The sequence below is a fragment of the Ornithodoros turicata genome, chromosome 6, assembly GCF_037126465.1.
Source record: "Ornithodoros turicata isolate Travis chromosome 6, ASM3712646v1, whole genome shotgun sequence".
Taxonomy (NCBI): Eukaryota; Metazoa; Arthropoda; class Arachnida; order Ixodida; family Argasidae; genus Ornithodoros; species Ornithodoros turicata.
In genome coordinates this window covers 7521864-7534770 of record NC_088206.1, presented here as the reverse complement: position 1 = coordinate 7534770, position 12907 = coordinate 7521864, and the positions used below count along the sequence as shown (strand labels likewise).

The following is a 12907-nucleotide window of genomic DNA, read 5'->3' as shown; positions in this document are numbered from 1 at the left end:
GAAGGAAGAAGTTACAGTGGCACCGGAACAAGTGAGGGCCCCAGAAGATCGGTAGATGGCAGGATACCCAAAGACACAACTGTTTAGCTTACCAGCTTGTTAACTCCTTGAATAACAGCATCCATATATTCGTAGTTTTCTTCGGCGCTGCGGAAAGCCAGGTCACCTCCGTATAGAATGCCAAGGTGCTTTGCAGGATACACGCTAGTCTGGCAGAGAAAGGCGAAGTGCTTGAAAAGGTAACACAAGGCTTCCTGTACGGTGATAAACAGAATTATTGTTTGCACACTGACCAAGTTGAGGGAGTACAGAGCCATGCGGGAAGGTTCATGGAAGAAAATGTCTTTTTTCTGCAATAGGAAAACGCTACTGTCGGTTGTTACAGTGTGTGCACAAGTAGGCGGGTAGGTATAGAAAGGGAGGGAAGAAATGCACGGCATGAGACATAATTATGACACATTCAAGAATTCTAGTTCCGGTTACGTAGAAGAAACACACATACGTGCACATAGGTACGTACACATATACGTGCACACATACGTGCATAGTGGTCAAATGTATTTCGTTCCGCTACGCTTTCACTCGACGGTTTTCGCGTATTTCTTGTGTTTCATACAATTCTTTCATAAACGAGAACTGTGAAAGGTACTATGAAACGATCTTTTCTCGTTTATATGTGACAGAGTAGATACAGCAGAGTTGACTTAAAGCAGTGGGAATGAAGAGAATTTGATTTTACGATCTCGGCAGTGCAAAGAAGCGTTTTCTTTTCTTTGTTTACAGTGCTTCTGACAGCAGGGAGGGGGGGGGGGCGCTTCACGTTTAACCTGCCCTGAGAGCATCATGAGGGGATCATTCAGAACTGCTCCACTAGTGCACAGCCTCGTCGCAGCGTGATGACGTCAAGATGTCAGTGGGGGAGCATCAGCGCCTGGTGAGAGTTGAAATGTCTGCAGACAACCATGTGAAGGAATGCCCCGACATGAATGAGCGAATACATTGCTCTAGGAACAGTCCCTTTCCCTCCGCCCTAGGGGGCACCTAGAGCTTAATGTGGCCTCCCTTTGATCTTTGATGCACGCTCTGCCACGGGGCCTTCCTTTGCCGTTTCATCCACTCAAAGGTGCGCTGGGTCAGCTTCAGGTAGCCCTTAAAGTAGCACAGAAGTCATTTTTAACACCCTGTTTTCTGCCTATAAAACTGTTAAGTGGGCCAGTAAGGTGCACTGTGCGAAGTGATTCACACCACAGAGTCATAATTATCGCAGAAATTGAATTTCAAGTACACCGCAGAAAGCGACCGTGCGCAACGGCGGTGAAGAGCAGTACCAGCCTGTGATCTGCGTGGAACCTCGCGCTGACGCTATAAGGAGAACGCGCGTTGATTGGCCTAGAGAAATGTTGTCTGCTACTCGTCTGTCGTCTGCTACTTGGCTATTCGGGGTTCTGAAAAAAAGCCTTTCTCCTGGCTCAGTAATGATTCGGCCGCTCCTTCTATCCACAATTCTCCGGGAGAACATGCAAAACTGGTTTACGGCGGCAAAGGGACAAGATGCTGACCCCCACTGACCGGTGAACCAGAACAAGTTCTCCTTATACCGCGTCATCGGTGACGTGGCATCATACATTCTCCTTCTCATAATATCCGGAGTGGCGAGTTAAGGGTGAAGTAGCGGACCCATGTTTATTAGAGTTTTTTTCTGGGAAACAAATTGCACACATGAAAACCTTTAGCGGCATTCGGTAAAATGACACACACACATTCACCAGATCTCTTAATCTGAATTTTTTTTCTTTTTCTTTTTTTTTTCTTGAATACCCTCTATAAGAAATTGCGAAGAGGATAAGGATCACCTGACCCCACCTGCGTACAGCTTCGTTAGTCGTCAGAGCTCGAGCTCGTGTACAGTTGCTCGTTCGTGTTGGATTAAACAGTTGTTCTGCATTGGAGTCATCCTTTCCTACACCCTCTGTACTTCTTTAAATGTCCCGAATGAACTTTAAACAGCGCGAACGATTGTTGCGATGTTGTTGTCGTTGTTGTTGTTAGAATAAGAAGGGAATTTCTGAAAGACGGTTATACAACGGAAACAATTGCGCGCAAACGGCGAGGGAGAATCCTTCGAACGCGCACTATGCTCCATAGATATCCAAGTAGGGTTAACGTCAATAAGGAACAACGTTTTGTTCGTGTCCAGCTTTACAGAAGCTTTTCCTATCTGCAGCGATACGACAGATCTGCGGAGGTAAGCACGAGCACAAGAGAGAGTGCGAGAGCGTAACATAGTGTTTTCTGGAACGGACGAAAACACTGGTTGCCACGGTGAACCAGGAAACAGACGTCCGGCAGCTGAGGAACCGCTATTGATTTACAAAAGGGTAGTTCAGCAATCCAATCGTTTACAGGAAGCTGTGCCTGATCCGGACCCTCGACCCGGCTCAGTTTCTCGCATATGCGAAGAACTCTTCCACAAAATGCACCAGCGAACAGGGTGACGCACACCTGGGAAGGTTGAACAGGGGAAAGCAGCCGACCGGTATGAACGCTCGGAGTGAGCGACTTTTTCTGGAAGTCTAGTTGGCGGATACTGCCAACGAAAGACAAATTGGCCAGGTCTTCTCCGCAGCCCCCGCACTCTCAGAAAAAAAAAAAAAAAAAAAAAGTGGAACAGTTACACCTTTTAGGAGGTAACATAGTTGTCGCATATGTTGTGCCTAAGAGGTTGCAAAGTTCTATACCTGCTCCCTACGAATGATAGGGTTACAGCTTCTGATTCGGTGAGCGAGGGTGGGCGTACGCCTTTTTGTAGCAATTTCTATATGTGTGATAATTGCTTTTACCACCCTTTTACACCCCTTATCAGATGCGATGTTGACCTATAGGTGGTAACTACAGAAGTTACCACCTTTTCACGCCCTTTTTTCTTAGAGTGCGTGTTGCAACGGCGGCGCCCTTGCTTTTCCAATGTCGCGTCTCATAAGCCTTTTTAGCCAAGTAATTCAAGTGCTGCAGCACTAAACAGTAAAACAAACACCACATGCGGACTTCTCAGAGGACACAACTTGTCGAAGCACCGCCTGGAAACTGTGGCGCCGAGGAGAATAGGGACCATGTGCAACTGGATGTGCGCCACGGCAGAGACTCCGTGGACACTCGTGTGTCGCCGCTTTTCCATCCGGTATCGGCCGATGCAACAGGCGAGGACAAGGCTCGAAGAGCTAATTATGATAATGACATCTTTTACGTTTTGGAAATCTCGCTGGACAGCCGTAGGCTAGAATAGGAGGAACGCTAGGCTGATGCACCCTAGGGTCCCCATGGTGACTCACCTGGTAACAGACTACTTAGAACATATAGACTCTCTTTGTTAGGCAACCTTGAGTTCTTGCGACAGTGGTGTTGCCGCCATGTTGCTCTTCACAATCGACATGTACGCCTAACCGGTCCATAGTCCAATTCATTTAGTTAGGTATATAGCCACAGGTTAATGCACTTGTAGCACGTACATCGTATTTCTTGTGTACTGGGACTGGAGAAGTTAAAATATCAGCGTAGGCAGATGACAGCGTTTCATCTCTAAGGAACGGCAACCATGTAACACACACGTCCGAGATTTTTCAGCAGTATCGGAAGCTGTCACGAGCCTATAGATATAGTTCATGTTTGGTCATGTTATGCACGTTTCGTAAACAAGTGAAACAAATGTTTTATTCAGTTTTGAACAGCGTAACCGTTGAGTACTCACTTCAAAACCAAGTTCGCCAGGGCATAATGTGTAGACATGGTACAGAGGCGTGTTATACGTGTTGGGAGGAATCCAGGTCAAGATGTCGGCGTCGCGGGCTGCGATTGATGAAGTGCGGATGAGATTCGTAGGAGAAGCTATGAAAATGAGTCGTGTACATAACACCAAAAATGGCTAGCTATATATCTAGACCTATGCATGCCATGTCGCCGACGTCGGTTCCTGCTCGGCGTGCCGATGTTCTGTACCGATGTGTTCCGCGTTTCATATCTGAGCACGTGGAAAATTTCCGTTTTATGCCTCTATTTGTGCATACCTCGAGGACCAAAATCGTATTTATAAGCCTAGAGGTTTCGTCCGATCGGTTGTCCTGGTCTCCCTGTTTGTAAACAAATGACGTCATAGTGTTCGACAGCGCCACTAATTTGGTCGAGTTGAACTATACGCTCGAACCTATATAGGGGCGTACCAGGGCTGAACCCCCTCCCCCAGGTACTTTTCCAGGGCGTGGAACAGCACCAGGGTCATCCGAAAAAGCACATGCTTCATGCGAATGAACATGACAACCTCATAAAAATGTGCCTCATGACGCGCCGTAAACAGCGGGAATTAGCCGAGGCAGGACATTTGAGGACAAACACGAACACGTAAGCCTCCAAACGCACAAGAATTCAGTTTAGAATTCTTGGGCGCCGCTCAATTTCCGCTCAGATATGCAATCGATGTAGCGGTGCCTACTATATACATATACAGGGTGTCCACGCTAAGTGTGAACAGATTTTTTAAAAATATATCAATCACTTTTTCCGAGATGAAATCAATTGCAATATAGCATATGCTGAAGGGCACTCCCTAGGGGGGCAATAACAGACTCCTAAGGCAGTGTTTTAATTAACTTTCAATAATTAACTTTTTAATTATAAAAGCTACGAAGTTGCTCCAATGAGAACATCTGATCTCTTCGGTCACCAGATACCAAAACCGTTTTGAGAACAAAAATCCGTTCGGTAGATCGTCCGCAAAAAATTCGTGAAGGAACGCCTTTTTTTTTTCTTTATTTGGTTTATTGCGCATCTTCAAAGAAGCGGTTTTCCTTTACCCCCAGTGTGAGAGAGTGAAAGAGCACAGTGCCGCCTCATGCGTCGAAGATTAGCTTTAACTTGCGGAAACAAAACAAAAACACAAATCTATCGGGTGACTCTATCGCGACTGCCCTTATCTTGGGCTGCATTTTCTGTTTTCTTTTAATCTGTTTCCAGGACGCAAGAGGCGATAGTGTGCTCTTTCATCCTCTCGTATTGGGGGCGAAGGAAAGACGCGTCTCTAGAGATGCGCAATGAATAAAATAAAGAAAAAAAATGGCGCTCCTTCACGAATTTTTTGCGGACGATCTATGGAACGGATTTTTGTTCTGAAAACGGCTTTGGTATCTGGTGACCGAAGAGATCAGATGTTCTCATTGGAGCAACTTCGTAGCTTTTATAATTAAAAAGTTAATTATTGAAAGTTATTTAAAACACTGCCTTAGGAGTCTGTTATTGCCCCCCTAGGGAGTGCCCTTCAGCGTATGCTATATTGGAATTGATTTCATCTCGGAAAAAGTGATTGATATATTTTTTTAAAATCTGTTCACACTTAGCGTGGACACCCTGTATACTGCTACCCATACGCTACTGCTATATTACCAGTGTAGCGGTAACATATCTGACTGGAAATGAGAGGCCCAGCTTCGAATCCTGGCGTCAGCACCTTTTCCTGATTTGTTTGGCTTCATTGGCCTCATCCCAAGCAGCACAACATTAGCCCAATAATGGACCAATACTGGCGATATTGGGCTAATATTGGACCAACATTGGGCCGACATTGCCACTATTGGACCAATATTGGCAACATTGGCCTAATATTGAACCAACATTGGCCTAATATTGAACCAACATTGGGCCGGTATTGCTAATATTGGCGATATTGGCCAAACATTGGACCAATATTGGCGATATTGTGCTGCACGGAATTTCAGACACCCCGCTCGACCTCTGTGCATGAAGCGGGAGCAAAGTACCCCATGGCCTGAAGCGTTTGCACAGGAAAGTTGGGGGGGGGGGGGCATAGCGGTTCAACCATCTCCAGCGGATTGAAAAGTCTCAGCGCCTGTGCCTCGACCATAACGGACTGAAAATTGGTAACACACCTGTTTGCCCATCATTTGGCTGGATAATGTTCGAGTACCGTGGATAACGTTTGTTTGACATCGAGGTAAAAAACGGACGTGATGGTGGCAATCCTGCATGATGCTCTGCACTGGGAACAGGGACAGAGTCCCTTCCCTGTCCCGTCGTCTCTTCTCTCTGTCCCTGTTCCCAGCGATAGTTCATCATACAAGAACGTTTATTTGTTCACGCAGCTGACGCCGTAGGAAAACCGGCATTACGTCGAAGCCGACCATACTCTACCATCAGCTAAAAATATCTGCAGAGAGGTGCTGTAACGCCATGAAGTTATCGGTTGCGCGATGTGTCGTGCAGTATTAGAGTGCAGAACGAATAATGCTGAAGTTAACTCATCAACCTAATTGACTTAATTAACTTCAACTTAATTGAACTTATTTTTGCTAATTGAAGGCAAGCTATACTTGCCGCTTCCAGGCTCTGTCCTCCAGACGAAGATGAGCTGCCGCCTCGAAGCCCGCTCATCGAATGTGTCCATGGATATTCTGGCGATCATCAAACCATCAAACCCCATCTGTGGGCAAGATGTTACAAAAAAAAATATTTGTAATGTTTCTCACGGGCTTCGGAGACAGCAGGGGGAAATATGCAAACAACATCAATGAAATGTAAAAAAATAACATATTAAAAAACATAGGCGAATTCCGCTGAAAAGAACTAGGTCAAAGTTTTCCTCTACGAAAACTCCGACAAATGATCCATTGGCAGAACCAGGTCTGCTAGGAACGTTGTGAGAGGAGAGGCAAAACATTTGTTCCAGAAGACAAAGCATTTTGACCCACCAATCCACGAGGGTTCGCATGGAGCAAAACAAGCGGGACGGGACGGAAGGGTACAGGATTACAACGAGGCTGGGGATGCTGCTGTACACCGAGCTGCTCACCACTAACGGTCGCGGCCAGCTGAAGCAGGTTTACTTCACCAAGAGCGACGCCAGCAGCATTATTCGTAGGCTCAGATTCATCATCTGCTGGGCGTCTACATCTGCACAGTCTTCGTTGTTATACAGGGTTGACCCTGAGCACCGATTCCAAGCGCCTATCCTTCCCTTCCTCGACCTGATGCATCCCTTGTGCATAATGCTTCGACTGAACGTCCTCTACAGCGCTCGCTCTCAGCACAAGCTGGGCAAGTGTACTTCCACCTACTATACGGCCAATGTGGTGTCATAGAAGACTCAGAACGCATCCTCCACGATTGTTCGAGGTACACCGACAGTCGTAGGGCCCTAGTAGAGTCACTATTTAGTGACTCTAGGCCCTAGAAGAGAGCCTGGCTCGGCTGTATGCCTGCACCTCCGACGCTGCGAAAATTTTAGGTCACACAGAAGAAAGCGGGGGGGGGGGGGGCTGGTGTACCGGAGAGGGGAATAATGAAACAAAAAAGGGTGACGTTTTGTAAGAATTCAAAATTTTAGGTCATTGGCCAGCACACCACCTAGCGGCAGCATTGCAGGCTCTGCTGCAGTTATCCCGAATCAACTAGGTTGATCAGTGTCTTGTAACTTGTGACTTCTATACATTAGAACTAAGGGACTATTGCGGTGATAGTGATCGACAACTGTGACACGCAATGTCTGTCACGCACAATGTCTGACTCTCTGCTTGACTGCGGCTTTTCATTTTCTTTCGCCGCCATTCCGCTTTCCTTTTTCTTCTATCCATCACCATCAGAACACGTATACCCGTATGCACGCGACAGGTGACGGTGGTAACGATCAAGGGATTTCTTCCGGATTTGTTACGTTGATGGCACCGAAATTTGTTATGCACTAGTCGGCCCCGGACGCACATTCCCCCAGGACGTAAGTCGTGACGTTGCCCACCTCTGTGAGACCGACAACGGCGAGTCCATTCACCATCACCACCACCACCGATGCACTTACAAACAAGCGCAAGTATCAATAGTGGGTGATGGTGTGGAGGGGAACTTGTCGAAGCTAGGACGCAACGTATATCGTGTGCTAAATCCAGTCCCAAAAAAGCGACTCTCATTGCAGCACAGGGCACACTGCGGGGCGGGGTTTGGTTAGTTAGTTAGTTTGGTTAGTTAGTTCTAAACCGAAGTACACTATTAAGACAAGGGAGACGCTTATGCAAGCACCTCTTTGCTCCCGCGGAGTCCAGATGGTATTCCATTGGAGGCGCTAACACGTACGACGCTCCCGTGTGTAAGCAATCAACCAACGTCACCTAGCTAAAGAAAGCCTGACCTCTTAAACGGCGTGACGTAATCATTAAGAGTCCTGCTGCGATAGGCTGAAGCAGACGACTCTGTTTGTCCACGTAGTGAAAGTGTGAGAGGACGCTTTCTGAATCTAATGGCGTCGACTTGGCCGGTGCCTGCCGTGGAACGAAAATTGCTCTCTCTCTCTCTCTTAGTGGAATTTGCCATAAGCTCCACATGTGGGCTCACCAGAGCGAAGAGGTTAGCCTGATTCCGCGAATGTCCAAAGGGGTCAGCCTGCCATGCGACAGTTGGGCGGCCACATTCCCCAAATGTGTCGTTGAGGAACCTTAGGCCTAACGTCATCTGGTCTATGATTGCCGTGTAATGCGTGACGGCTTCATCGTTCTGGACCCAGCCGCCGCCAACGAATTGCAGTCGCCCTGCAAATGCAGTTTCGGATAATCAGAGGATAGAGAGGTAGCAAGCAAGCTAGTGGTATAGATCCATAACTTAAAGTGAGACTTCACAACAAAATCATCAACAAAGGTTGTGGTATGTCCGTAATCTTTGGTATGTCACGAACATGTGTACGAAATATCTCGTTCCAAAATTGCGCAGATTTTGCTCAGACGAATTATTACGAACCGAGCGCTTCGCCTCTGTGAGGCCAGAGGGCGCTAAAAGCAACCCACACCTGACATCATCTAGCGTCCGGCAAGGGGGAAAATGCAGGCTTGGAATCGCTTGGAAGCAGACTGCAATGCTGGGTGACGTCACGGAATCCTTCTCCGGACGAGCCCCCCGTAGTACGGAGGTCTGTCTTCTGCTCTTCGCATTTCGGTTTCGGTTTCGGTTTGCTATTGTCATCATTTACGAATGAATTACTCGCGCGAAATGAATGCGGATGTTGTATTCGGTATCGAGGGGGTTGTTCGTGATCGGTATGATGCTCACCTATTTTTTTTTTTTTTTCGAACCCTTGCGAAGTCTTCCTTTAAAAACTTGAGACTGGGGGACAAAAAACGACAACACAGACTCACAAGTCTCACAGACAACGTTTGATTGACTGTGTTGTCGTTTTTTGTCCCCAGTCTCGGGTTTCTAAGTTATGGAAGGGAAAGGCGAAAACGACGGGAAAGACAAAGGGGAAAGATACTTTATTTAAGTTATACCCCTGTCATATGGGCTAGTTTAGTGAAATTTTTCTGAAGTGCGCTCCTCCCAAGCGAATGTCACTTTTACTACGTACTTGCTAAACGGCTCGAGTCACTAAGCGATCATGGCAATGACGAAAGATAAGACTGAACGCCGGCAAGATTTTTAGGCATACGCCGCACCACCTTACTGGGAATAACTTTCTTTGATTTAGAAACACTTCCTGTAAATCTTCTTCCAACATTGAACAAATTGCGTCAAACATGTGCCGCAACAAAAATGGCCGCCGTCAGATAGCTGAGACCACAGGCGTGACACAAACCCGCCATTGTTGTAACTACCCTCAAGCGGGTGCTTTTGGCAAAAACTGCCACCTTGTCCGGGTCGCACGTCATAGGAAACGTCATTTTGAGGTCATGTGACTTTGTTTACATGTCGTTTTACCGCTTACCGACATATTTCCGTCGTCATATAACGCCAAGAGATTTACGTATTTTGCCAGCGTAAACTATGCGGTGCTTCTTCCGCAACATGGTAGCCCATTTCTCGTTAGTTTAAGTACATCGCATCGGCTCAGTGAGTCTTAACGCGCGGTCGTCATCACATCTTTGGAAGTCGTCAACAGTACGAGGCCTTATGGGCAAAACTTCGAGTTTTACTGCGAGATTATCGGATAAAAATAATTACCGTGATCGAAAGATATCCAAACGTTCCGCAGAAACAACAACCGCATTGTTTACAATCGGTTTGGCCGCCAATCACCGGCGCAGCCACCTTTAAGGTCACGTGTGCCTTGACGTTTGCTGTGACGTGCAACCAGGACCTGTCCAGAATGCATTGCGTTCGCGCAGCACGCTTTTGCCTACGGAACAATGCACTGGATGCCACCCCTGTGGCTGAGACTGCGGAGATGCGAAGTTTTCACAGGCTGTTAACGAGAGTAATGACAAGTTTACGTTTCTTTTCTTTTTTGTCTGCACAATGTCACACTACGCCAAAATGGAATAAACACTGTGTTGAAAATGCTCGCTTAAAAATATTGTGGTTGTCGGGTCCCCTCGCTTTTTCTCAATATTTTTACCTGTACCTCAAAGCCTGCGGTGTCGAGGCTACGCACTCGGTCCCCCGAAGAGAAGTGAAGTGAGTTCAGACTTCTACGTAACGGGTAACGGGTAATTGCATTACTAGTAATCGATTAATTTTTCGAGTAATTTGTAACGTAATCGATTACTTTTCTCGCCAAGTAATGTTTTGAGTAATTCAATTACAATTTTCAGTAATCAATTGCCAAGTAATCGATTACTTTCAGACTGAAGAATGCACTGCAAATTCCAAGACAGCCGTCTTATATATGTAAGATTGTTTCCGCACCAATTTCTTACCCGAAGTTAATTGCCACAGTGTTCCGTACGCGTAGTGTATTTTCGAATCCACTGTCCTCTCCCCATTCACGTGGACTATCTTTCCATAATGCGGCCTGCATACAGTAGGTTGGACTGTATAGTTCGTACCATGAAACTGAGGAGCCATTTTTGGTAGTCCCAGTTGGAACTCTTTTGTCTTCTCTCACTATGCCAAATTCACAGAGACACACAGCACTCTCGAACCCGATAAACTATTGCGAGTCTTGTACATTCTTTTTTTTTCTTTTTTTACAAAATCAATCAATCAGTCATGATCTCCTGTCAGTCTTGTGCGGAATACTGTCGATGTCACAACGATGTCGACGATTTGCAATGACTTGTCGCCATGGCCTATAGCTATCAGGCACGTTCAGAGCGGTGACGAGTAAGGTCAGAAAAAAAAATATCTTGTTCAAATGCCTGCTGTGCCTCCCTCAAGCAAAATTCCCCGTCAGCTTTGAGCTGCAATACAAAACAATACAATTTTTCGATGCCTTGCAGCTTGTAGTGTTCGTGGTTATTGTTAGACGACAGCTCCGACCGAGTTCCGTTCACTGACTGTGCAGCACGAGCAAGATCGAAAAAAAAGAAAACTCTGCCACGCGCGCAACACTGCCAGCCGTTTATTTTTTGTTCAAAAACGAAACCAGTTGGTTTGAAAGCAAATAGAAAAAAACAACAGTTATGCGCGACGGCATTCAGACATTTCTGTTTGTACTTTTTCTCTCAGATATCGAAAGTAATTGGCAAAGTAACGCATTACTTTTCCAGACGTTCCCTCATTACTTTTTCCGGGGAGTAATTTGCAATGGTAAAATATTACTTTTTCGTACTGGGTAACGGTAATCAATTACTTTTTTTAGTAACGTGTACAAGTCTGAGTGAGTTTGGAGAACTCAGTAAATTCGTCAGTGCACTTTCTGCCATGTGTCACTAAAGGATGTCGCGCGGCAGCACAGGAATGAGACTAAGTGCTACTGCTAGTGTCACTAAATTCTGTCTGACAGCGGCCATAAGCGTACTGAAAAATTTGCCTCAATGACCACACGACACATCATCCATTGTCGCCTCAAGGGCCCTTGCAACAGCAACAACGCCACCACCGACAATAAATTGTGGAAAAGTGGTGGTGACATGGGAAGTTTTTCCGTGGTATAGCCGCAGGACCCGACCCCACTTCAAAGAGGTTAATATGAGAGCGTGATGTGATTGTGAGCCTGAAGAGATGACAGGTAGGAGTTCCGTTTAGAGCTCCTCGATGAGGCAGGCAGCTTGAACGAAAGTACAGAGGGAGCGAAGAGCCCGGGACTTATGCGTAAATACCCGCAATTATTTTCAGCATCTTCCAGCTAATCATCTACAACCAGAGCGTCGAACCGAAACGTTTTTCGGTTTGTTTCGGGTTCGGGTTGGGTTCAGCTCCGGAGTTCACATGTATCGGTTCGATCAACCGGTTCAGAGGCTGCAAACCGGTTCGGAACCGGTTCGAGGTTCTAATATGCTACAAAATTATAGGTAGCCACTATAAACGATACAAGGTCACTTAGTTACGTTTTTATGCATTTATTTCTGTTTTTCGACCAACAGGACCCCTTTTCATTCATCCCTTCTCCGAGCAACGTGCAGCCAATCTAGGCAGGCAGACCGCCCGTATTCCCACATCAGCCCCCACCACACGCCAACCTGAACCGAACCGGTATCCCGAACGGGTTACCGAATTTTCTATATCGGTTCGGTTCCGGTTCAGCTCCAAAATGGCGCTAGTAATTACGGTTCAGTTGCAGCTAAAAATTACGGTTAATCCCGGTTTCGGTTCGGTTCGACGCTCTGTCTACAACGACGGTATATCCATGTTAAAGACAACCGTTTTCGTAAGTGTTTCTGCATCATCTTCATATTTTCTTTATTATACCTAGCGTAATGTGAAAAAAAAAGGACTTACCAGAGCTTACTAATGCCCGCACGTTGTTTCGTAATGTTTCATTCTGGCCGCTCCACCAGCGAGAAAAGTAGACATTTTCTGCAGATACGTAACGCCGAACCTTGTTTTTCAGCAGAGCTTCTATGGTGCCGTCGTAAATACCTTGAACGTCTGTAATACGGTAAAGAAACACATCAATAGACGGCCGAAAGAAACAAAGCAGCATCGTACTAGCCAGTGTTTGTATACTGGAAAATGTTTTCTAGAACGTTTCTGTGTTGTTAGGGGC

The 12907-nt window shown here is 46.3% G+C and overlaps 1 protein-coding gene across 3 annotated transcripts in view; it reads right to left on the bottom strand.

The window, feature by feature from the left end:
- Nucleotides 1-12907, bottom strand: part of LOC135398980 (lysosomal alpha-mannosidase-like) — a 98196-nt gene that overhangs the window by 19998 nt on the left and 65291 nt on the right. For 2 of the 3 annotated variants that reach the window (XM_064630587.1, XM_064630586.1), the window contains exons 4-9: nucleotides 12640-12789; nucleotides 8386-8579; nucleotides 6379-6484; nucleotides 3746-3843; nucleotides 294-350; nucleotides 93-209 (exon numbers count right to left, since the gene is read on the bottom strand). In XM_064630587.1, the coding sequence (XP_064486657.1) occupies nucleotides 93-209; nucleotides 294-350; nucleotides 3746-3843; nucleotides 6379-6484; nucleotides 8386-8579; nucleotides 12640-12789 (722 nt within the window). The remainder of the gene's footprint in view (nucleotides 1-92; nucleotides 210-293; nucleotides 351-3745; nucleotides 3844-6378; nucleotides 6485-8385; nucleotides 8580-12639; nucleotides 12790-12907) is intronic. The other variant, XM_064630588.1, reaches the window with a different exon arrangement.